The 27,078-nt window shown below is 39.8% G+C and overlaps 1 protein-coding gene across 1 annotated transcript; it reads right to left on the reverse strand.

Annotated features, from left to right (window-relative positions):
- Positions 1-365: 365 nt before the first annotated feature.
- On the reverse strand, positions 366-26,409 carry vax2 (ventral anterior homeobox 2). Its single transcript, XM_035956088.2, has 3 exons — positions 25,346-26,409; positions 20,303-20,490; positions 366-4,497 (listed from the first exon to the last, which is right to left on the reverse strand). Exons 1-3 carry the CDS (start codon positions 25,578-25,580, stop codon positions 4,000-4,002), a joined length of 921 nt encoding a protein of 306 aa, XP_035811981.1. The 5' UTR covers positions 25,581-26,409; the 3' UTR covers positions 366-3,999.
- Between the last annotated feature and the right edge of the window lie 669 nt (positions 26,410-27,078).

A 27,078-nucleotide genomic window follows, 5' to 3' on the forward strand; every position in this document is an offset into this window, starting at 1 on the left:
CAATCTAAAGAGGAACATAATTAAAAGTGCAAGGAATTTAAAGGCAGTACGTCCACAGAAAGACCTCAAAAAGCGAATCGTCCACTGCCTTGATGTTTGGCCTCGCTGATTGCAAGAGGCCAAGGTTTTTAATAAAGCTGTAAGCAAGCAGAAAGACAAAACCCTCTGAGTGAATGCATGCAGTTGGCAGATTACAAAGAAAAGCTAATATTTTACTGACAATTCAACTAAAAGGACTTTTGGTATTAACTGCTACCGCTCATGGAATAACTTTTCTTTGATCTTTTTAAATTCATTTTGGATTTTTTTTTTTTTTTTTTTTGGTCTTGATGCAGGGGAGAGAATGACAAAACAGAACACAGGAGGCAAATTACATAGACATATATTTATATGCATATGAATAAAAATACATATACATATTGTACAATATCTTGGCCGAGCGTGAAAACAGCTCTGTCAGCCCAGAAACAGAAGTAAGCCTCTTTAAATAAGTGCAAAATGTTAATGAGACAAAGAATTGTAAAGCATATATAAAGTCTTTTTTCTGAACTTTCTTTCACATTTTGTTTTTCCTGTTAAAGTCACACGGAGCAGACATGGAGATAACTTGTGCAAAGACCCATTTATATATATTTATATATAAATTTATATCTATGTACATACAGTTTGTTCATCATAAGTAGTAGCTGGTGCCTTTAGCTTGACATTAAGTAAGTTTTACTGCTCAAAGAAAAGAAGTCAGGGCCAATGCAGGACCTTGGCTGTGCATAACGAAAAAGTGAACCAAGCGGAGTCAGTTTGTTTGTAAAATAAAAGAACATTTCACAGAAAAGGACTCGAGAAAGTCATGATGCAGTAGCGAGAGCCGTGGCAAGGCCCTTACTGTTTCTGAAACCTCAACAAGTGCAAGGTGTCACAGATTGCACACAACAAAAGCAACACTTCCACTCAGCTGGAATGAGAATCTTACAAAGAAAAAGCAAAAACAAACTGTAGAACCAAAAGAAAAGTGAAAACTAAAGGCTTTGTTTAACTGATGCAAGGCTTTACAACATTTCTTTCTGCCCAGAAGAGAAGTGGCCGCTCACTTCTTTGACTGTCTCCCTCAAGCTGAATCCTTAATCTACCGAGCTGAGCATACAATACAGTAACAGCAGATTTACATTACAAAACATCACCGTACCGTGACAGGAAAAGGAGTCAGTGCTGAATGTCAAGGGAAATACGGAGCGTGAGAAGATTTCTTTTGTAACCACCGAAACAAAAGAAGATTCTTTAACATATGACGCTCCTTTCATGTCACAATGGCTGAGAAATGACTGTAAAAGAGCTGATTTTCCTAATTAAGATCTCTTGTATCCACTATCTTGTGCAGCTAAAGACATAAAAAAAACAAACAAAAAAAATTAAATATTCTAATAAAAAACAAGGAGCAGAGGCTGTTTATGACACAGCAGGGGAACGAATGGGTTGTGAGTGAGGACAAATCAGAGGGATTTGTGAAAGAGTATGCCAGGCTCACATGAGAAGCCAAGCCTCTGACCTCTCAGTTCCATCTCTCTGCTCAATATTTGATGCCAGAGCGTGTGAATTATGAATGGTGCTTATAGAAAATAATACAGTGTTCGACAACAGCACAGGTGCACCGCTGCAAAGAGCCGCGACTTGATGACAGGGTTTTTTTGCAGCGCCGTTGGGGTCTGAACACAACAACAACAAATCACCAGCCACCAGCCGCTGCTACACGGGTGCAAAAAGGCCCGATGAGCCGACAGACGGAGAGTTTTTATCGGCTGAGGTCGGAACCTTTCCATGCACTCCACTAGAAATGTGTCTGCAGCTGGAAGCATGCTCGGCTGCTCTAAACTGGCCTTTACTGGTAGGCTTATTTCGAAATTGATGTCATGGCAGTGTCCGATTTTTTTTTTTTTTTAATACATGTCGAGCCACAAGGGAGAGAAAGGGATTGGGGGAAAAAACGCATTAAACCTCACAGGGAGATGAAATCTAGAAATGAATAGATACATGGGAGAACAGACAAGAGACAGGAGTGAAAAGGGGGCAATAACTCATCTGACACGCACAAATTGAGGGCAAACTGTTGCGAATTGCAGGTTCTCCTGGGTGATTTTGATTTTCTTTGGACAACAAGGAAACCTGGACAAATGGCATCATATGGGGAAGGGAAAAATACAACAGCTGATCCTTTCAGTTCCCTCCATCTTCCTCTCCTGAATGTATTCAACATATGTATTCGGAGTCCAAACACAGAGGTCAAATTAGCTTCAGATCCATCAATTCAAAAATGGAGCTGCAGTTTATTTTGAAAACAAGGAGAGGGTTTTCTGGCTTTAATTCCAAAAAACACCTTCGTAAAAATAAACTGACTCCAAACCCTGACTCTTACTAAAGCTGTGAAAGCTGGGAGGCTTTTTTTTTTTAGTGAATGAGGAGCTTTAAAAGCAAAAAGAGGAAGATACAGGAGGATGTATAAATACCTACAAACATAAAGTGCTTTCAATGAGGGGCGATCAGAGGAACTCTTTTCATTTAAAGTGTAACAGGAGGGTGAGTCAAATGTCATCGAAGAAGATCCAAACACAAATACAAAGTTAAAGAAAAATAAACCAATAAAGATGTTCTCATGTGATGCTGCAGCTTGTTACGTAAAAGACGAAGGTTTTGGATATGATGACCTGGTCGAACAGATGCGGTTATCGGAAAACCAATTATGAACAAGCCGGAAAAAGAAGAAAAAAATGGGGTGAAGCAACAAATCCTACAGGTGACATGTTTGTCCCAACCAGGGCTGCAACTAACTGCCATTATCAATCAATAGGTCAATTGTTTTCTCGATCAATCTCTCAGTCTGTGTTGTCTTCACTGTACGAAAAAGAAAATTCATTTACAGAAACAGTTGGTGTCTCTGCTTGAAAAACAAAAAAAGCATTGAACTGATTATCAAAATTGCTGCACATTGATTTTTTTTTAGGGTTGCAGCTCTAATCATGGACAGAAATTGAGACTTAGTGCTGCAAAACTGTCCAAAAATACAGCCAGATTCTTTAATATCTGCATCTTTAGGATGGGAAACTGAGAAATCTGTGAATCAATCGGAGTTGAAAAGTCATTTCTCTGACTGGAGTGCAACAAGTGTGGCACTTCCAAAGCTTTATGAGTGAATGCTTTGGCAGACTCTAACCAGCTTTGTCACAAAACTACATGTCTTTCTTTTCATGTCCTTTCATATTCACCTATCAGATCTAGATATGTGATTTTGCACCATCTGTCCAGATTCTACCACATATTGTTTCATACACAAACACAACCAAATAAAGAATTTACAAAAACTACAGCTGGACACCAAACAGACTGATATTAAAATGCTACGATTCTTTTTTTCTTCAGTGTTTGTTCCTATTGTGATAGCACATCAACTAAAATCAAACATGGCCACTTAGAAATGTGTACATACTGCTCTCTTTGAAATATCACTCAGATGCTGATTCAATCTGAAATATCCATGTCAAGTATTTTTTTTTCCTGAACAGTAAATGAAGGCCTGTATAGAGAGAAAACCACACACACAAACTCACTGGACAAAAAGTGAAGAGTCACTTAAAACCACTGCAAAGAGAGCGGTGATAAAAACCATCTGGAACATACACACACAGCATTTTTGCAAAAATTCACAAGTTTTTGTTTCTTTTTTTTGTTTCTTTTTTGTTTTTTAATGTGGGAGAGTGGAATCATCACTCTCCGCCACATCAAGTCCTTTTTCACCATTTTGTGTCAGTGTGCCAAACAGTGCCGTGGCACAAAATGGTGCTGCGTGAAAGCAACCCAGTCACTTAGTTTTTCACATTTCCCGTGATCCAGGGTGCTTTCTTTGCCTGTCTGCAGCCGTTCAAGTGTCAAAGAGGTGTCAGGGCGAGAGACTGAGGAGAGAAGCTCTTATAAAGACAAGTCAGTGTCCCCTCTTGTTCCTAAAAGTGTAACTTAAGAAACTGTCTTCTTCCCACCCAGATCCGCCTCCTTCCTGTCCAGCCGCATGTACGGCTCAAAAGCTGAAGAGCCGCAGCCGTAGGTGGACGTCAGTTCGTGATGAGCGCCCCCTAGCAGCGGCATGGAGAAGCAGAGGGAGTGTGGCGGTGGGACGCCCAGCCGCGGCGAAGGCGGAGCGCCGCCCAGCGACGGCAGCGACAGCCCGAAAGTCCCTCCTGGTAGGGAGCTGGGAGGAGTGCTGCTGCTGATCCCAGGCGAGGTGGAGGAGCCTCCACCAGGGCTGCTCAGCAGGGAGCCGTTGGCTGGGTGACTCGGAGGCCCCAGGAGGGAGTTGTGTGGCGGGGCGGGGCCCGACAGCAGGCGGCCCTGCTCCAGGAGGCGCAGGATGTTGCAGGTAGCCAAAGACTCGGACGAGGAGGAGGAGCGCTTGTCTGAATCCTTGGTGGTGTCCTTCTTCTGTTTGGTCCGGCGGTTTTGGAACCAGACCTTGACCTGCAACAACACAACCAAACACGCACGTTGTCACAAATTCTGCAAAGGCCCCGTCAAAATACAATTAAATCGTGCCACTTTTAGGAATTTCTAAGCTTCCTATGTTGAGTGTTTCATTACGTATGAGCTGTCGACTTTGTTTTCTTTCTGTCAACACAAACCTCCACAGACCGCTGATGTTTACACGCTTTTACACAATCCGAACTCACACTTTGGTTCACATCCTGGTATTATCCTGGCAGCTCAAAAGCCGTTAGCTTCCACAGGCTATACACATGTGTGACTGACTTCTTTGTGACCCCTGCTTGATGCATATCCACAATGTAGCATGTTCTGTGCACTCACAGTGAAGAGCACGCAACACCTTAGCAGTAGGCCAGGCATACACGCATAAATCCGTGCAGAACAAGTGGAAATTCTGTAATCCCCTGGAACAAGCCATAGGATCAACTCTGCTGTTTTTCTTGCACATTGGATCATGGTTGGTCCCTTGCAACTTTACCTTCTCTCACACTTCATAGCTCAAAAGGGCTAGAAATGCACATGGGGACGAACGGCAAAATCAAATCTACACAACAGAGTGAGAATATTGGTTCAACCGCAGCTGATGCAGAAACACAGAAAGCGATTCTTTTAAAATGTTCGATAAAGGAAATAAAAGCTTACAAAAATGAAGCTGGTGCTCAGATATTGATGGCAGTAAAAGAATAAAATAAAAAATAAAAATGTAAAATCAAAAGAACAAAGACACGTAATCGTCACCAACATCTGCACCATCGTCTTCTCTCACGACAGCGAACTTGGAGTTTCTTCACACGATCCTTCATGCCACCCGCAGCAGATTGAGAAAAGCTCAGTGAACTCTGCCTGTCCTTGTCCGCCATGTTTAATTGATGGCGCGCAGCGTAGCTTTAATGTATAGCGTGTGTAAAAGTTGGGGCTGGATGGGATGCTGATTAGAGGGCACGGTGGGGTCGCGGCAGATCGCTGCACGGAGAGCCACCACCGAGAGGAATCACACACATGAAAAATGGATACGATCCTGACCGAGATACAGTTTTCGCTCCGTGTTTCGCTGCAGATTCGCAGTATCTGGCAACGTGGCATGCAGAGGATTCCACGTAATAATTCAACATTTTCTACTAGTTGTTGGCCTGTAAAAACTTTGAATTTAGAGCTAAAATTCCAAAAACAGATGAAAGTAGTTTGTACAGGGAATCAGAAACAAGTTCAGGGAAGTGAAGCAAGCTTCTGGTACGAACCGGATAACGTGCTCTTACAGTTCAAGTTCTAATAAACTGAGCTAAACTAGTCTTTCTGCTGGGATGCAAGCTGGTTAGAAATCAGAAATCTATTCTAAGCATGAAACAAAAGAAATCTCTTTGGAAACTAATTAAACTAATTCTTGTACCCCCAAGTATGTTCTCTGTTTCCACAAAATGACATTTTTCCTTTTCTCCTGACTTATTCTTTCATTTTAGTAAAATGTAAACTAGACACAAGGGGTTGCACATTAAGCATTAAAACACTAAATTTACTTGTATTCTGGGGAATTTCTATGCACTAATTTTTGCCTTTTTTGCATCACTTTATGCTGAGAATGTGGAATATGGAAATTGTTGTACTAGGTGACAATGCAAACTATAATGGAACACAATGCAGCAAATATTTCAAACATTCTGTATTGTATCTTAAATATTTATTCTCAAAAATTGTCTGCTTCTGCGGACAAATGCATGTGTTGTAAATACTGAGCTGGACCTGTGTTCAGCTATGCCACCAGTTTTTACTTTTTTTTTTTTTCCAAATTGAAACGTCAGAAAGAAAAACACTGCATGTCAATGTAACTGAATTAACTACATATTATCAATAAGACAGCAACCAAGGACTGCTTTCAAGAATGATCATTTTCTGAATTAACAGAGTAAATTTTAAGTAGAGAATGAGTTGTTTTGTACAACAAACAGTCCAAAAATAAAATTTGCTCAATTTGCAGAGACACAAACACTGAGTTGTTGAAACTGCAGAACTACTTATTTAATAAGTTGTTTCACATTTAATTTAAAACCTTAAATAATTTACATTACTTTCTCGCTTCTGATTTAAATGTGAACAAATGCTACTTTTTCTGAAAACTGATTCATTATCATTGCACTCAGAGTTTGTATTATTAAAGTAAAAAGCACACAGTCAGTGTTGTTTTAAATGGAAATCAGGTGAGCGGCTTCCACTTCTTTTTCCAGTCGTCCTCACATTCGTCCAGTTGCATTGAAAGTTATTTATACACACACACACCAGACTTTCCATTGGCCTCCTGATGATTTTTCGTAGAACTCCAGTAACCTAATCCCTGATAAGTGGGGATTGGCAGCAGACGACTGAAAAAGAAACTCCTGTAACAGCAGAAATGCATAAGCCTCTAAAGGGTCTGTAGCTTACTTTAAGTATAAAGAAAAACTTTCATAACTGTGTCGCTTGCACAACGCGCACAAAACAAGAGAACAATGTACAATGCAAACGCAGCAGGACTGAATGTGCACACCTTCAGACTCATGAACACACACACAGCGCTCACATGACCTGTGGCTCCATCAGGGTGTCAAAATGTAGTTTTAAATTACATTTAGATTCATTTCAGAGAATCACTGAACACTCTGTGTCTGCTCTTATGCTCCAGGTGTTTGTGTTTTTACAGGAACAGACGTCAAAAATGTGCTTTTAAAAAACCTAAACCACAGAGAGTGTGAGAGCAGAATTTAGTCAAATGACGGGTCTGATAGTTGAATAATTGTCTGATTTGATCTTTTATTTTTCTCTCTGACAGCTCTCTCATTGCAGCACAGGGGCAGAACACTTCTATGCTTTTAAAGATAGAGTACCGCTAACCACATCTTTAAAAATAAAGAATTAAGTACATTTTTGGCTACAAAAATACATCTGTCTGCCAAAGCTATTCATAGAAAAGTTTTGGAAGCTTGAGCCTATTTTCTTTATCTATAGCTGAAAATCACTGAAACTGTCGAGAAATTTCACTTGACTTTAATTTCCTGGTGACCTTGGATTGCTCAGGCCGAACCTAGTGGTATCTGGCATTTTTCTTTCCTCTTAGTCGCCTGCCTCTTTATTGTATGCCAGCTGATAAAGGCAACAAATGATTCAAAAGCACAAAAAAAATAGTTTCAGGGTCAGCAGTGAATGGTTGACGGCGCTGCTGCACTGCAACACAGAATAAAAAAAGATGTAGTACTTCGTTAGACTTTCCAGCTGTGGGTGAGCAACACAAGTGACTGAGCTTCACAAATTACTAAAGCAAATGTGTAAGAACCTTAAGCTTGCATCCTTAGTGATGGTCTGCAAGGGGCGATGTCTTTGGTTGCAAAAGTAGATCAGATTGTATAAAAGTCTGTGAGAAAATGACACTACTTTCTCACTTGATTTGTTCCCTCAGTGAACATTTTCTTGTTGAGTTTAAAGTTCTAATCATTAGTTTTAAGTCTCATTCAATGCAACATTATGTTCATTTTCCAAATTATGGTTACATTTAGGGTAAAATAGATAATACAGCAGGATGTGCTTTAAGGTGTAGGGACTTTGTAGTAGAGAAACCACACTAACTCATCAACTGTGACCAAAAAAAACCCCCAGAATGACAACAGTCATCCAAGGCTTCAAAAAATGGTCACCATTGACCAGAATGGTGGCTTCATTCAGCTTTTACAGACAGAATATATCTACTACTCCCCTCTGTGAATGCTACAGAATATTTGGGGGCCTTATTAACCCTCATGTTGTCCTGCGGGTCAAAATTGACAAGTTTTAAAGTTTGAAAATGTGCAAAAAAAATATGTTTTCACAGTGAAACTTCTGATGTCCACATTTTCAACATTTTTGGGAAATTTCTGAACATTTTTTGCAGAAAAAAAATGTTTAAAAAAGTGTTTCTTAAGAATATTCACAAAAAATTTTTTGTGAATGTCTTTAAAGAAAATATTAGAAGTTTTACTGATATATATGTAATCACTTTAGATATTCTAAAGATTTTTTTGAAAGATTTTTAGTCATTTTTTGAAAACATTTGCAAAAGTTCTTTTTGTCAAATTTTTTATATATATATATATATATATATATATATATATATATATATATATATATATATATATATATATATATATATATATATAAAATAAAAAATAATTTTTAAGAGAACCTAAAGCAATTATTGTAATTTTCTTCCTGAAAGTTTTGCAAATTTTCAGAAATTTGGGGAATTTTTTTGCTGAATTTTTGGATTTTTTCAGACAAGGAAACAATATATTTTGGTGCCTGTAAATGAAGACAACAGGAGGGTTAATTACTCAAGGACACATTAATGCTTCCTAAGTGTCAAGAAAAGTTTCCTCTGCAAGGCACCCAGTGATGCTTCTAGTCCGCAGTTTGGAAACACAGCCGACTTTGTCCAGTTGCCATCAGTCACCTTTCATTTTCTAAAACACCTGAGCCAGCGTGACAAGGAGCTCACCTGGCTGGAAGCTCACCCCGGCTGCTGTTTGCGTAGAAGTAATCGGACCGGCTGTTGTTAACTACAGTAAGGCGGGCTCAACATGCAGCTAGGGCAAGTGAGATCATTGTTTCAGCTTCTAGCCATGATACAAATAATGGGATCGGAGCAGATCCCACAGCTCAGAGAGGAATAATGATGCCATCACGTCTTACTGCAAAGACTCAAAAGAAGCACAGAGGGAGGGATAGCCAAGAGGGAGATAAGAGGGGAGACGGGGGAGGGACAGACAACAGGAGGGTGGGATAAGCTGCCCAAATCAACTGTGTAGCTGCGTCTCCTTCCTCTCGGTCTAGATTTCTTCCTCGTTAGCTCACACGCTGCCTCTCTAAGATCTCTCTCTGTATTTTACTCATGCGCCAACGCCTGCCAAAAACATCCCACATCCCATAAAAGGTTTTTCGCTCTCAGCCAACCCCTCTTCTTTCTCCCCATGCTGTGGGTGTGGCTCAGTCTTCTGTTCACATCGCTGGGAAAAAAAGAAAAAAAGCTCACTGGTGTTTTACAGGGATTTTATTAGAGGGGGAAAATGATGAGAAGAGAAGAAAGCAACGCTGCCTTTGGTACATCTACACTATTGGATGTAAATCCTTTTTAATGGGATCCAGGGTTCAGAGCTGGGGCAGAGATTACCAAGGGAGATCTGGATATGGCGTGACCTGCATTTGCCCCGGCCTTACCCTCTGCACCCCACCCTGATGCACTCTGGCCTGCTGGGTTAGGGCCCGGGTGAGGAGGTTAGGACTGAAGATGGCAAGGCTGCTGGAGGGAGGGACATGATAAAAAATAGTACGACAGGGAGTTAAATTTTAACGCCGCATTAACCAATTTCGTCAGGATTGTGTTTTTAGCTCAAACATCCGTCAGATCGCTATATTATGGAGGTAACACAGCATTATAAATTACTGGTATCCTATTTTTTTGTAATATTTTGCTCTGAGAGATGTCAGCTGCATCTTTATACAGCCATAATGGCGACAAAAAAGGCCTGCTATTTAAAGATACGACTGGTCCATCTCCTAAAATGTTCCCCATGTCTGTGGTGCCTGTGTGTACTGGTTCCTACTGAAGCAAAATGTAAACAAATTTTAAAATGGCGCACAAATATATGTTTGATGTTTAAAATAATTTAGTAATTTAGCCAATGTTACTCTAACAAAATTAAAAGAGCATTTATATTATAATATTTCAATGAGTATTTCTTACTAAGGGCAGCACTTAAATTAAAAATAAAGTCTACTTATGGAATATATGATAATATGCCTGTCAGTGTGTTGAGAAAAAACAAAAATATAGCAAAAAAAATTTAAAAATCCGAAATATTTAAAGTAGTTATTCATAACCCACTGTGTAATCATAGATAAGTATATAAAATCATCACTGATACTTGAAAAAGGTTGTACATTTCTGTCAAATGAAACAGTCTCTCGTGTCATTGGTTTACATTTCAAAGAGATGTAAAATCAAACGAGGGTGGAAGTTTGCATAATGGAGCAAAGGGCACAAGATAGGGGATAAAAATGAAATTAATGGGGGCAAATGTAGACGGGCGGGTTAAATTCAAGGTCGGGGGGAGATGATCAGGCCTGGTATGCATGAATACACAAGCTAGTCGGGCAGAGGTCAGCCAATCAGAGCCCTGCACCACGACTCCAGGCAGCTGCAAATGGAGCGGCAGACAACAAACTGGGCTAGAGGTAGAAAGGTTAAGCCAGATCAAGACCCAATGTACAGATCAAGTGGACATCCATATGTGTGTTCAATAAATCACCTAAGCTTTTCCACGGTCCAGCATGACACTGTCAGGTTTGAGACGAGCAACCGTGGACAATTAGAATAAGGATTTGTTTGTTTTGATGTATTCCTAATTCTCTGTGTTGTATACAGTATTATTTGTCCCCATTATAGCTTTATCACTTTGTTTTAATCACTCGACCTCCCTGCTTCATAAAGCTGAACTGACCTAAGCTACGATGATGGAGGGCATTAGATAAAACATCTAAGTGATAAAACACACTCTCCTGCCTGCCTCTATAATACCGATAATGCAAAGTGAAATGCAGGATTGTGATGGTTAAGTCTTTAAGAAGGACACTTGGTGACTCTTTTACACTTTCCATGACCCCTGCAGCAGCTCGGTGCTCCCAGAGTGACCCTGTTCAGACCCCCTGATCCCAGGCATGTGACGAACACACAATGAAAACACTTTTCCGGAGGAGATTGTACCAGGCACACCAGGGGCCATTGAACTCTATGTAACGGACCAGTGGATACTCAACTGTATGTAATGTAATGGGCCAGTGGCAGCTCATCTGTATGTGTATTCAGCTGTGCTGTATATGATGGAGCGGCGGCTGTCATTACAGAAGAAACGTAACAAAGCAACGGGCCGAATCAATGATTTGCTCAGCTGCGTGTGATGGATCAACACATATGTCTGCCATCAGAGACACACCTGGTTATATTAATGACACCAATTATTTACAATTACCATGATTCTGCTATAATGAATTATGATTATTGTTTTGAGTTTTTTTAAATGAAGCTTTTTCAGATGAATTCGTAGTTAATCAAGGCCTTTCCTAAACCAGTGATAAAACATCAAAACATGTTCTCACAAAGCAGACGTAAAGTAAAACTCTATGTATTTTACTAGCATTAAAATTAACATTTTTAAACAATTTTGATTTATATCCGCCCAATTTTTAACTGATTTTTTTTGGTCTTTTGTTCAGTGTCATACCTAAACAATTTGTAATTTTCCCTCTGTTCTGATTGTATTTTTTACTATCCTGCCTTTTTGACCATATGCAACACGAGCTTTTATTGTGAAGGGCTGTGGAGCTGTTGTTTTCACAGGACATTACCTCAGTTTTGTTTCTAAGAATTTGAGAATGAGACAACCTCAATATCAAGCAGTTGTAGTAATGCTAGTTTTTGGAGTTATGGAGTTTGTTTTATAGATTTTTTTCTGGTATTTAGCAAAAAATAAAATAAAAAAGCAGGTAATGGTAATAATTCAGGTTTCATTTGTATAATAGCCGTCATGGAAACCAAGATATTTGCACAATTTAAGTAGTAATATTGCATCAAAGCCTTGTAACATACAACTTTAGGGAATCTACAGTGTTACATCAGCACTGATGCTGCATTTCGGTTACAAAACTGAATCCTCCACACTCTGAGGTCAGCTGCTTGTGAAGTACAACAAGGCCTGGTTCTTCACTACACCTCATTTTCACATCCAGCACTGATACAAGCAGAACGATGCAGCTCCTCCATCCTGGTCCTCCTTTTCTTTCCACTTTTTGTCCTCCTCATCCGACCTCTCCACCCATCTCACATCACATTCTTACACTGCACACTTTATAAACTGGAACACAATCACCACCATCACCACATTTCACCTGACCCCTAAAACCTGCGAACACTTCTGGCCAGGTTCAGCCACAGGTTAACTCCGTCTTATAGAATCGCTGGTAGATATGGCTGCCTAATCCTCCTTAGCGTAAAAGCACTTGGGGCTGTTATGATTCCCACCTCTTTCTCTCTCCTTCTTTGCCCCTCCCTCCTGTCCTCTGTCCACTAACTGCCCCCTCCCCAGCCAGGTGAACCCCTCCAGTTTTAGATAACAGCCTTTCCCTCCGCCCTTCACATACTGTAATGCTACAGATGCTCATTCACCAAAAAAGTCAGCAGGGGTTTGAATGTGGTCCATGACTTTTCTTGCATGTCACCCCGCAGTCACTCGAATTTCTCATTGCCTTCAGTAGAAAGCCGGGGTTGTGTCTTTGCCACGCAGCCTTATGACGCCCAAATATCCGACTGAACCAACAAGGACCTTTATTTTTTTCTCACTGGATTATTTGCCACAGCTGGTAAAGGCAAGAAAAGCATGAGACTCTTTTATTCTTATATTTTATGTCTGTGCACACATCTCCTGCGTGTCTGTCTGGGATCCTCTGTTGCTCAGGTTTTTCCTTTTTTTTTTAATGGGTTTTTTGGAGAGTTTTTCTTCAGTCAACCTTTGTGTGGAGACCCTGAGTATATTCATTATCTTCAGCTTTGTACTTCTACTCGCCTACAATTACCTGACAGCTTTAGAAACTTTTTTGATAAAAGCATACGCCTGTTTTTCAGCATAAGCTGTGGTCAAGCAGATATTGGGGTAAACAGCATTCCCTTTTCAGTGGCAGGTATCTAAGCTCCCATGCAGGTGTGGTTGCGTTACTCTCTTGCCGAATGTCACAAAATGGCCGCACAGACAACCGCTGGCCACTCTGATTGTCTGTCGACTTGCGGTCAGACTTGAGGAGTGTGCGTGAGTTTGGAAAGTGAGAACCTCTTGCATCTAATTTTGCTGATTTTCTGTTTCAACATCACCTGAAGATTACATTTTTTCTCCATATGTTTGGAAAATTACATTATTATCCTTGGCTTCACACACTTCACTCTGCCAGAAGCTGATGAGGCCAGTCAATTCAGTCTGAGAGTGATTAAGGACAAAGGCAACGAAGATTTAATTGCTATTAGATTCTTCTGATTATCTAATCAGTTGATTAGATAATCAGAGCCTTACAATTTTCTTCCTGACCATCACAGGGTCTGGCAAAAGTTGTCGTTGTAAAGATGATGCTCCAGTTTTCATTCAACGCAGAGGAAAGAGGAAAGAGCTTGTTTCTTTACAAAACCATGCATTTTAACTGAAAGCACAAAGGCAGCAAGTGTTTGTCTGTCTGTCTGTTTGTCTGTCGGCCTCCCTTTCCTATCTCTTTCTCCATTCTGAGTGTTTGGACAAACCCCACACTGTGCGGCCGCCTCTCGGCCACATCTGTACAGCTATACGTCATGGCCGGGTCCTCTATGCTCCAGACAAGTGGCCAGACATCGTCTGTCTGGGCCGTCATGGAGAACAATACACACAACGGGCACATTCACTGTAAGCACACACACACACATAAACGCAACATGTCATTTTGTCTCCTTTATCTGCAGAGGAAAACAGAGATAAATGTATTTTAGGAATCTATTGCTGTGCAGATTTAAGTCGGGACAGTGTGGAATTTTTTTAGTTTTCTCTCCACACCAGTCGGCTTCTTCTCATAATATATAAATATTTTTAGTTTCTTTCTAGTTGCACAAGCAGGTGTAACTTCTTAATGGGGAATTTGGATTTACCTGTTTTCATAAGAGGTCATACAAGGACCCGTAGTTTTTATAGGTTCCTCATAGTGCCAATTGTAAGAATATTACTAATTGAATATTACACAACAGTTTAATCACAATACCAGCTCCAGATGCAGCAATCTGGGGTCAGTACTGACCTCTAACCTCCCCGTGATGTAGGAGGCAAAAATACAGCAACAAGAAGCATCATATGAAAGATTCACAGCCATCACTAAAGTGTGCCCGAGGCTGTCTGGGATCAAGAAATCATCCATCTGAGAGAAAAGACACTGAGCAGGGCACGAAAAAGAAGTGTGATGCTGATCTTGGGTGACTTACACACCTGTTAGAAGTCGGCTGTTTCACATTAAGGTCAGTGTTGCTCCCAAATCATATCAAGCATCTTGACATGCACACAAGTCCAAAAATATGTCGTCAGCAGCTAAATCAGAGGCTCAGTACTGGAGTAGTTTCACACGCTAATATATCTGAATGCCTTCATTATATCAAGTTTTTTGTGTTTGATGGTTGTCAGATTCTTTCTATGCATACCTGAGTATTTAACCAAAAAAATGTGTCTAAATATCTTGCCATAAAACAAGTCTACTCTATCATGTTGTCTCATGTGAGTGTTTTTCCAAAACAGCTGATTAAAGAAGTTGATTTCCGGTATTAGTGCACCTTTAATTCTGAAGGGTTGGCAAGTATTTTAAGTGTGGATAACTGCAAAACCTACCAACACAACATATATTATGCATTCAAACATAAGCCCCCAAACTGACTAAACTTCTGATACAGGCAGCATTTGGATTTAAAGCAAAAAAAAAAAAGAAAAGTCATAAATGCTGATGCATGTTGTGAGAATTTTCTGTGTCTGCTCAAGACTGTGTGATAAGTTTTTGGTAACTGAAGTCAAACAAAAGCTACAGCTGATCATTCAGTCTTAATTTTTCAAATTAGTATTTTTTCACTTGGATTTACAAAGTGTATCTAAATCATTAATCTACCACAGTTTTTAAAAGTGACAGAACAACAAAGGTTTCACTCCAGTGTCCTTAATTATTTTAAGTATTTCAGAATTAATATTATGGCATTTTAAATATGATTGAGCAGTCCTTCACTAAGCTGCATCTTGCCCAGACATTAATTTCAACCAAAAACATGTCAAACCAAAATCCTTCTTTATTATGTCTTCAAATGACTGTGACAATAAAGGAAAGCAGTACAAACACTTGTCCACATCTGTGCTTTGTTCAGCCAGCTTCACATTAAAGATTAAACATAATTTCATCACTGAGCTCTTTCCCATTTGCTGCCGGATTAAACCAGTTTAACCAGCACAGCGACCATTAAATCCATAGCTTCTCTATGGAAGGGCCGAGAGCAACAATAGACTGATACAATGGCAACTTGTACGTCAGCTGGAGGACTGAGGAAGAGCTTACAGTGGCCACACAGCATGGGAATGTCCTGAAGTCAAACTGCAGCAAGGACAACGAAGACATTTTAAGAATGAAAGTTTCTTCTAGTGAAAAATACTGCCAGGAAAGTAGTTTGGTACATTTATAAGACTATAAATGTGAAGAGAAAAGGGAAAGATGAAGGAATTAATTTCATAAGTTCCACCTAAAGGGCCTCAAACGGACAAGAAGTAGTTAGAGAGCATGAATTGCACAGAAAACAAAAGTCCTAGCTGACTGTGACTTACTGTGCACCCTCACAGTGTCTTTTTCAGACAGTAATTACTACTAGAAGCAACAAATGACCATTCAGCCTTAAACAGCCAGCTTCAAAATGGAAAATCTCCACAATAAGAGCTGGACCTCTACAAATATTAATCTGTGATCATTCATGAGGAAACCGATCATAAAGGTAGCTGATATGCAGGAACCCTCATGTTTAGTTCAGGATTTCTGTGTGTTTGCATGCATGCATGTGTGGATGTGTATGTGGACGAGTGTGGATGTGTGTGTGGGTGTGCACAGCACCCCCTCCCGCCGTGTTTCCCTGTAGCGGGGAGCCACCTGCCGGGATGAAGGGAGAGCTCCGAGCTGGTCCGGCAGAACAGTTATCGACTTCTTCTCACGATACCGTTGCAATCACGAGACAAAAGTACGTCTCTATACGCGCGTTCTGGCCACTTGCATGCGCAGTTTTTTTGAACGAGATTAATGAAATGAAAACATGGCATTTAAGTAATTTCGGTCAGAGTTTGATGGGATGTGACATCTAACCGTGACGAAAAAAAGCAGTTTTTGACTCGAAGTTGGAACTGCTTTGAAATGCTTTCGTCTAATCGAGCAAGTCAACGACATATTGCTGAAAATATGAACTTTACGCATGAACTTTACGCACGAACTTTACGCATGTATGCAACGTTCGAATCACGACAGAGAAAAGTAAACAGATAGATGAACGCATCTTAAATATTTACTTTAGTGTTTATTAATGTCAGTTTCGAATAAGCTCTAGATTTAAATCACAAAGCACAAACTAGAGTAGTTGGAGAGGAAATTGCGTACAATGTATGGTGGGCGTTTCTCAGTCACTGTTTTTATGACCAAACAAAACTTGAACCAAAATCACCATAAACACACTTGGGAACCACAATTTTAAAAAGAGCAAAGTTTTAAAATGTTTTTAAGGTCTGTGCGTCTTTATAATATACTTTAAAGACATGTGGGGCCATTAAATCATAATAATAAAATAATAATGACTGCTATCGGTCTTTAAGTTAGTTATTTTTAGAAGGATTGTGAGGGAAAAAATCCACCATATTTCCCATATATTTATTTTCTACAATTCTTTCTTAAGTCTAGCTGATGAAGACCTCTACTTTTGTGCGTGCGTGTGTGTTTCCAATGTCTGCTGCCTCATTGCGTGATCAGTTTGAATACCTGACCAAACTACTGGAAGTTAGAGCATGGGTCAATGACCAAATCCTGTTAAAAAACACTTAACTATCAAACCTCCCATATTACTGTAATTAGTATTTGTGTTTCGGCCGCAGATGAAGAGGCCTGTTGTGTTTGTATGAAGTATGAAAATATGCCTGTTGCTTGAAGACTTTCAAGTGTTTCGTAAAGAGAAAAAAAACACCAGTTTGTTAAAGATTTGGATTCAGAACAAGCGAAGTTGAAACATTTGATCAGATTTTTACTAGATAAAAATCCGATTAAAGCTGCATTAAACATAAAACCTGAGCTGAACTTTAGTTAAGCTCAACGCCGAAACAAGTTTGATTTTAAAGAGGAAATAAAGCAAGCTGCCATGCTTTTTGAAATAAGATGGAATAATTTCCCCAAATGAATAAAAGAGAGAGCTGTGTTCAAAAGAAAAACGAACAGAAAAAATACAAAACACGAAGCTTATCCAAGCTCCTTCAATTTCCAAGGCCTTTTGTTGCTTTGAAGTTTAAAAAAAGTGGAAAAAAAGTTTCTGTTTTCCGAGAGAAACAATCTCTCTGTAGGAGACGGTGGGGAAGGCCTTTATAGATATCTAGATAGATAGATAGATAGATAGATAGATAGATAGATAGATAGATAGATAGATAGATAGATAGATAGATAGATAGATAGATAGATAGATAGATAGATAGATAGATAGATAGATAGATAGATAGATAGATAGATAGATAGATAGATAGATACTGTCCCTTATAAAATAATAAAAAGGATGCAATAACAGAGCTGCTTTTACGCTCAGCAGTCTGTAATTTAGGCCTAAAAAAATCAGATTAGTTCCTGTAAAACCTGTGAAAACCTTCAATAGCCAACTCAAAACATCAACAAACCACATAAGTCACCTGAAAATAGCCCAAGCAGCTCGCTTAAAAGGGCCCCAGAACTTTGAGAGGTCCCATCTTCCTTTTGTGACTGTGCATGATTATCCTTGAATGGCGCATTTGCTTAAAACATGCACCCACCACAAACAGAACGAAGATAATGAGAACGAAAACTCCACTAATGCCAGCTAAAAGCCTTTCGATCACGCTTAAAAGCTGCTTCAATAGCACATAGCATTAAGAAATTTCAACGCGACGGGTTTAATATTTTACACCATTATCAAAGACATTTTTTATTATTTACATTTGGTTCCCACTTGAAGGCCAGGCAGTTTTTTAGACGCTTCCATTCAACCAATCCTCTGCTGGCCTGCGTCTCCTCAGCAGCAGCAGCAGGAAGCTGAGGGCCTCCCAATAACAGCCCTAGAGTCAGCACTAATGAGGGGCACAGTGGCTGCTCTGTGTTCCCAAAAGCACACACACATGCACACACCTCCATCCCACCACCTCTACGTTTGAGTGGGGTTTTTGTCGTTAGATATTGCAGCTGGCTTCCTCCACAACACGCAGCGATGATGCGTAAAGCTCCTGTGCGCTGTTTTAATTGCAACAAGTGTTTTTTGTTTGTTTGTTTACAGGTCTGCGGCCTCGAAACCAGCCTCCCAGTGTTTATCTGCTTATATTGTTACACGTTTACCTTAACGGGACACGTTTTACGCATAGTTTTTTTTTTTTTTTTTTAAACAAATCAACATTTCTGAAGATTCCGTTGTCAAAGTGACAGACATCGTTTCTTTTTTTCTTTTCTTTTTTTTTTTTTTTACAATACAACTGTTGACACTGGCGCTCTGACATGCGGGTTGTTTGCTCCTGGGAAGATGTTTAAATATCCAATACACATACAAACATATATTTTTTATTGACTGTGGCTCCTCCAGTAAGACACTTGTTGGTTATGTCTGCAGGTTTTCAATGGGTATAAACCATCACTTTCATAGGCCTACAACCTTCAAAATGCATTTTAAAATACTGAATTTAGACAGTAATTATAATGTGGTTTCTTTTTTTATATTAACAATAAGCTTTTAAAGTGAATCTGAAATTTTAAGGATAACTTAACTTTTCATTTTATTTTACATATGTTGATCACAAATGATGAGATTCATGCTTCTGTTAACTTTTGTCCAATAATATTCTCCAAAACATTCTTTTCGTATTTGAAAAAAGAAAGTAATTTGGCCTGAACATCCCTGGTGCGTATCTCCATATTGCTATAAACAGAGGGGTTGGGCTCATACAGGAAGATTTGAGATTGAAGCACCCAGGCCATGAAATGTCTGCAGTTTTACATTACAAAAGCACACTGCTGCAAACAGATATTTTATATTTAGATTCTGCCTCTTTCTGTGGCTTTTATTTAAAATCATGTAACCAAATGCATCGTATTGAGGGCCTTTATTTTTTTGTCCTTGCTCAAAATAGGAACGAAATTACACGCAACAAAAAGGCATGATTGTGCGACAGTATGCACACAGCTAATGCACAATTCAGCCCATAGCCTCATGATGGAAACTTCCTTTGTTATGCTGTTCACTGTGTCATTGTGGTGTCATCTGATTTTGGGTTGGTTGTCATGTTGTTGTTCAGATAGGCACATTTTTAAAGTTTCAAAACGGACCTGTGGTGCATAATTCATCAAGACCATACAAACACACAAATGAAAAGTGAGCGTGTTAGGCCCGACAGGCGTCACTGCTCATTTCAGGCCTGTATTGACGTGTTTTCACAAACTCCTGCGGGTTTTTTTCCCCTTTCTGTTTGTTGATTGATTCTGTTTCATTATATATGCAGTATCTCTACATTCAAGTTAAAAAATAACCGTTCTTGCAATGTAAACATTTTTTTAATCCTGAGAAGGCGCCCCTGGTGGTGCCAAAGTGTTTTGGGCGGGGCTTTTCCATCCCTGCCTTCTGATTGGCCGAAGAGCCAATTAAATCCTCTGAACTCACCTGTGCCCAAACATTTAAAAAATATATGCTAATGCTAATTTAAACCACCTGTGTTGGAAATTATCACAAAAGGACTGCATATTATTTATCTACGCCTGTGTAAGCTAGCAGCTAGCTAGTTCGGCTAAATAACAACAATAATAAAAAGGTTACATTTTTAAATAAAAATGCGCCATAATTATTTTTAAAATAACTATGAATTAAATGGTTTTTGGTGTTTTGTTTTTCTTCCCAACACCTCCACACCGTGGGCCTGCTCGGCTCGGCTCGGCTCGGCTCGGTTCTTACCTGGGTTTCGGAGAGGTTCAGCTGCCGGGCCAGCTCGGTGCGCTCGCGCCCCACCACGTACTGACACCGCTGGAACTCGAGCTCGAGCCGGTACAGCTGTTCGGCCGTGAAGGAGGTCCGCGTGCGTTTGGGCCGGTCCAGGTCGAGGCCCTTCGGCAGGACGATCTCCCGGATGGTGCCTTTGGCGTCTGTCCAGGAGGGAAACACACGTCTGAGCTCATATGTAGAGGTGGGTGTTTTAGCAGAGAGACGGCACAAGTTCACAGGAAGTCAAGTATTCAACTGAGGCTATTATTCAGGGCCATTATTACACTCCTACAGTAAGCTAAAATCTAAACTGAGCCATTTTAGCATATTTAAGCTACAGACACACACCTGTCTATACGGCTGGAGTGACTATAGGCCTATAAAGTGTCAAACTGATGTAATATTTATGAGTAGTGCTATAGGCTAATGGCTTTAGAGGGGAAAAAATAGATAAATGGGCGAGTGTATGTGTGCTATTTTTAACACAAGAGAAAGTTAACAAGCTAGCAGACCCGAAGAAAAGCTCTATTATCACTAGTATATAGCAGCTGGCCAAGCGTGTTGAAAATAGCACTTAACTTTAACCGTGTTTATAGTCGTGGCTGTTTTAGTGTTAATAACAACGTCCGAGTCTAATAATTCACTGTCTTGAAACCATCCCTTAAAGTTTAATTCATTCATTAGGCAAAATATTTATGCTACATGAAAAGTCAAATTCAAATAAAGTGTGTTAAAACTTGCACCGCTGCCAGAACGTAGACATATAAATTAAACTTGCGTTCCTTGTGTAGTTTGGTTATAGCCACAGGCCCAGAGAGTGAAAAGTGTGGTTTTCAGCATTTAGACGCCTCCAAGTGAACATTTATGACACCTCGACGCATAAAATTCACTTAAATGGTTAATTGTTGCTCATTGGTGCCCTTTTGTTAAATTCTGGTTGACCTTACCAGCACCGAATCTCTGTTTTTCAATGACTCGAGCTGCACAAAACGTAGTTGGAGGACTGAGCTTCACTCTGAGCGCTGTGACTCCAAGTATTAGTGCTGTGCGTCATTATCTGTCCGCAAGCAGCGCAGCACAGTGAGCTGAACCTATCATTAACCGTGTTGTGGAGGATTCACGATTCTGTTTTACACCGATGTACACACACTGAACATTTCCCTTCTAATCTTATCAAAATGTGAAGATATATACACACAGACATGTGCGCGCGCGCGCGCGTGTGTATATATGTATATACACATGCATACATATACATAACATTGTAGATTAATACTGAAGATTAACACTTTTTTGTTTACAACATAATTCCATATGTATCCTTTTATAGTTTTAATGTCTTCAGTATTAATCTACAATGTACAAAGTACAAAAATAAAAAACACTGAATGAGAAAAATGTTTTACGTATGTTTTTACGTATGTATGGATATATATATATGTATATATATATATATATATATATATATATATATATATATATATATATATATATATATATATATATATATATATATATATATATATCCCCTCCTTGGATTGGAGCTTGAGCTGTTTTCAACGATTGTCTGCAGAATGCCGAAGTTATAACGGAATGATGCAAAATGTATATATCATTTTACATTAATGGCAGTATACAAAAAGTATACAAAATTTAAAACATTAGTTAAATATTCTGGATTGACACGTTTCATCATTACCCTCCACTGTATACCCAGAAGCTCTCAGAATACAATCCACTCCAAAACCATATAAATAAATAAATAAAAATCACTACACGTTGCTTTAATTTTGCTGTGATCGACGTTTCGTGTTTAATAACAACTCAACCCCTCACACTACAGTCTCTGGATTTTTGGCTACAATGTGGCCGAGAATATTTATTCGTGTTTGTCACATTGAGTGGACACGCAGGCCAGACACGAACTCCTCTTTGTCCAAGGTTTTGAATCCATTAAATATGCAATCCGATAAAATATGAAGAGCCCTGAATTAAATATGAAACAAAACCGATTGTACCCAACGTCCATAGTGATTGTATGGGAAGGCCATGGCTAACTGAACGGGCAACACATAGTCAACAATGAGTGGAAACGTTATGTATTTATTTAGCAGTGAGGTAAAATGGTAAAAACTCTACAACCACATTAACACCTTTTAAAAAGGTGGTGATGAAAAAATAAGTAAAATATTCTCAGTTGTAAAATAGAGCAGGTGCGTTAGAGGAAGAATCGTTGCGTAAAAATGTGAGTTTTCCAGGGGAATTCAATTTGTTAATAAAACACAGTAAAATCATCCGCTGTGTGGTTTGCATGCTCTCATCTGTACCAAACAGATATTTCAATCACATTGCTATTGACAGCTTTTAACTGTGTTCGGTTTGCCTCCAGGCCTCGGCTATGTGAGCTCTCCATTTTCACGCACGTACGTGTCGTGGCTTTGCGTAATGTGTCGCCACTCAAATGAGACTCACCAGAGAGGCCAAACCTACCCAAAAACACCACTAAAAGCACAGTTTATTTTCAGACTTTCTTGCTGCACCCAGAGCCAAAAAAAAAAAAAAAAAAAAACAGCTCGAAACTGTGGAAACATTTCCAAGCAGAGCAGGAAACGAATGACTGTAGCAGACCTGCTGACCTCTCGGTGACCCCGGCCGCTCCGCGTTAAACCCGAGCACCAAGACTCAGCTTCCAAAACAAATCCTCACACTGCAGGCGTTCAGAACGATAGGTATAGTATATCCATCCCACCGGCTCACATGTCCGTCCTACAAGCCACTTGGTCCTCAGCTGGACAGCAATAACCAGCGACTGATGCACCACAATAACGACTGTAACTCAGTGCTAACGATTCACAAACCATCACAGAGAATGTATGAGCACCTTCCTGTCAAATCTCATTCGGAAAAATAGAGTTTCATGTGATGGGAAGGTCCTGAAATAATGATAAGTTGCATTTTAAAAAAAACCCTAATTGATCACATTGCCGAAGAAACCCTCAAAACGATAACGAAGACTGTAAAATAAAAGGCCCCTACTAAACCTGCACTTCTCCTTTAGCACATCGAAGCTCTAACGAAGGAGGTGTTTTTATTTATTTTTTAAAATATGCATCCACTCCATGTTTTCTCTCTCTTTTGTAACTTGTCCTCGTTTCTCCCCTACCGTGTGTCGTTTGCGATTTAAAATTCTTCGTTGTCTTAATTTTGACCATTCACTTGCTAAATTTGATGCTTTTGTATGACCCAGAAAACTGCATAACTTAACGTTAAAAAAATACTAAACTAAGCAGCCAGCTGCCATAAAATCCTCAGCCTTCGTCTGTAACCGTGAATTGACAAAGCCGATATACTGGTTCGATCTACAGCAAAGAGTTACACGCCACGGTAAAAAAACAAACAAAACAAAACAAAACGAAAAAAAAACAGCTGCTGTCTAATTTGATGTTTTTCCTTACGGACTTCTGAATGGACAGGAATGGTGCAGGCTGCTACTTTTTTTTTCTTGGAAAGCATTAGAAAGAAAAGTAATACACGCAGGTGACTTCACTGTGACTCACAGGTGAAATATGCCTCATTACATCTTTTCTAATTATTTTTTTCATAGAGTTTTAGAACAGTATATTATGCCTACGTGCAGTACTCTTTTTTTTTTTTTATTCCAAATGCCTACATGCAAATAACCTTAAATAACTCACCGCTCTGGACTGGTGCATGTTCTTCTAAGTAACCTGACGCACTTCAAGTTTTCCTGTGGTTTTATATATTTTTGCATATTTAAACTTTCATTTACTGTACATTTTAATTTTATAAAATTTAATTAGCAACTATAAATTAAATATAAATATTTAGACTATTTTGATTTTTACAACTTCTAAACAATAAATTATCATGTAAAAAATAAAATCAAAAAAGGGACTGACAGCATGTATTTAATTTATTTTAATGGTTTTTACTGGTTTTACGTTTTATCTTAATTTTCTGTATTTTTTTAAAATATCAGCGTCACTCAGAGGCTGCTGGCCTCCTGCAGGAGGGCGTGGATTCTTTTAACACTGAATTAAATATTATATCAGTGTTTATTAAAACAACGTTGACGCTGGAAAGGCAATCAGCTACTGACAAGTAACCAAACACACACAAGCACACACTGCTTTATAGTGGCTGTTGGTGTGAAGCTTGTGTGTGTTTTCTATTAGCTCTTTTGTTAAAAGCAGCACAACAGCCGGGAGTGAATTTCTGATTATCAAACAGTTTGCCCAGAGGGTTTCTTTTGTTTTCTGCTTAGATTTGATTTTAAACATTTGCACGTAGAATTGCTGTAAAGACAAATATACGTTATGCATAAGAAAAAAATATGAGCTAACATTTCTTTCTAGCTAACTTTCATTGTTTTTAATATTGATTTGACTTATTAATTTTTTATAGGCTGTATTCATATGAACAAAGGAGCGGCTACAACTGATGCAGCCTGTGCCACTTAATAATTTGCTAAAGAGACCTATTTCCCCCTTAATACTTAGATTAAAAATAAATAAAAATATACATATATTTACATCGATATCTGATGTTCTAATTATTTAGGTATTGCTTAAGTGAAAGTAGCTTGTTAGACAAAATAGTTTTTTGTTGTCCTTCATGCACCACTTGTATCGTACTGTTCTATACTTTGTTTAAAAATAAAAGTCATGTGTTTGCCAGTCAAACTTTCAAAGTTTTGAGTATATACATATATATATATTTCTTAAGCTTAGTGTAACAGTTTCATTTTAAATGGCCATCTTTACATTTTCAGCAACGATGTTTAGTTTTTGAAACCAAAAACTGAAATTTGCAATGACTGTCCACACTGTCAGTGGACAGCAGTCTTAGTTCTCGTTGTAGATTCACTATTTTTGATAATTTTGTTGAAAAAATAGTAACGTCACAATGTTCTAATTTCCCCCCAAAAATGTTACATTCTCAGCTTTTACGCACAAAATGAATAAATCACTGTTTGCTTTGTTTTCGTCCACTTACCCCTTACTAATATCCTCCGACAGTAGTCAGGGTCCACTCCCAAAAGTTTGTCGTGTCCGTCTTCGCTGGAGGACGTCGGGGTGGACGCTGATGTCCCCGGGGTGTCGGTGGAGCTCTGGACCGGGGACCTGCTCCCTATCTCGGCGCGGCACTTCGTCTCCATCCTGTCCGGGCACAGCGGGTTGGGTCCACAGCGGTGGTTCCCATCGCCCATAGTCGTGGCCTGATCAAACATCTACAAGTAAGTTACAATCTCTGAGGTTATCTCTCCTTCCCTCTGCAGCTGCTGCTCACACTTCTCTCTCTACTTTCTTCTCCTCTTTGCAAATGTTCTCCAGAGACGAGGAGAGCATGCCCACCTCTCCCTCCAAAGAAAAGTAGATCCAGTTACAAAGGAACCATGCGGTCCTGCAACGGAACCGAAGTGCGCTTCAGGTGTCTCGGCATGACGTACAGCCCGGAGTCCAAACCAGGGGAAGAGGAAGCCGGCTCGGGGAGAAATCTCAGGCTCCTGCTTCTAACTACAATAGCCAGGAGCTGCAGAAGAAATGCATGATGCAGCCGGCAAGGTAAGTTGGCAAAGAGATGTATGGAGGAGTGGGGAGGTGCCACAAACACTCACACACTGCTCACCAACGAAATAAAGTAAGAGGCGGCGCGCAGGAAAAAAAGGAGGAAGAAAAAGCGGTCACAGTTCACGGTGCACAACCCAGGAAGGAAAGTTTCTCCTGGTTTGTCCGAAGCTGCAGCCTGTTACTTCACTCCCGGTCAGATCGGCTGCTTCTGAGGATCCTTGTTTGCATGTTGTTGCTGGTGAGATGACCACATTAGGGGGTCGGTGGTCTTCTGCTTTAGTGAAGCGCACAAGAGAAGATGTCTGTGCTGAAACCCTTCAGGAGGGGACTGTCAGGAAGTGGGAAATGGTCACATTTGCTCACAGATAAAGTCTCGAGAAGACTCGGTTTTTATAATTTGCTTCACGGCTGAAACATCACGTCTGAGCCGGGCGGCTGAAACACCCTGCCTGCGCTAGCAGAGGAGAGATGCTGGTGTGTGGATAATATTTGTAGTGACACGGTGCACTTTACACAGGCAGGAACTTCACACGTCATTTCCTACCGGCTCAGACTCGTCGCTGATTGGTCCACCGGCAGGGCACGTTTTGACAAGAGGATGAGCGGCGCTGCAGACCGGGATCAGGCACGGAGACATGAGACGATGGTTGTGCGCTCTATTCCGCTCTGGAAACAGCCAAACGCAGCGCTGCCCGGGTTTCCCCACCGCACAGTTAAACCTCTGGCCGAACTCTCAGCTCCTCACTGGTCTGAAAATCAGTTTGAGCTCAGGGCAGACATTTCTGACCCAGTAGGTAAAGCTTAAATTACATTTAAATATAGCGCGCTTTTTACTCTGTGCCTCTCACTCGTTTGCAGGCCTCAGAATTCCCAATATGAAAAAAGAACTTGAAAGTATACTTTAATAGACACATATAGCCCATGTAAGGCTATATATGCCTGCCTAGAATGATACACGAAAATGTTTAATCTCATTTTATCAAACACCTGCTAGTCATGCCCTTCTTTGCCACACAATGGAGGTAAACAGAAAGCCTACAGTCACATTCAAGTGCCTTTACATAAATATTACCGCAATATCCAGATGTTTATATGTACTTTTCCAAATGTATATTTCATTCAAATGCCCAACAAACCCCCGAATTTCTCTTTGACATT

This window comes from Amphiprion ocellaris, chromosome 23, assembly GCF_022539595.1.
Source record: "Amphiprion ocellaris isolate individual 3 ecotype Okinawa chromosome 23, ASM2253959v1, whole genome shotgun sequence".
Lineage (NCBI taxonomy): Eukaryota > Metazoa > Chordata > Actinopteri > Pomacentridae > Amphiprion > Amphiprion ocellaris.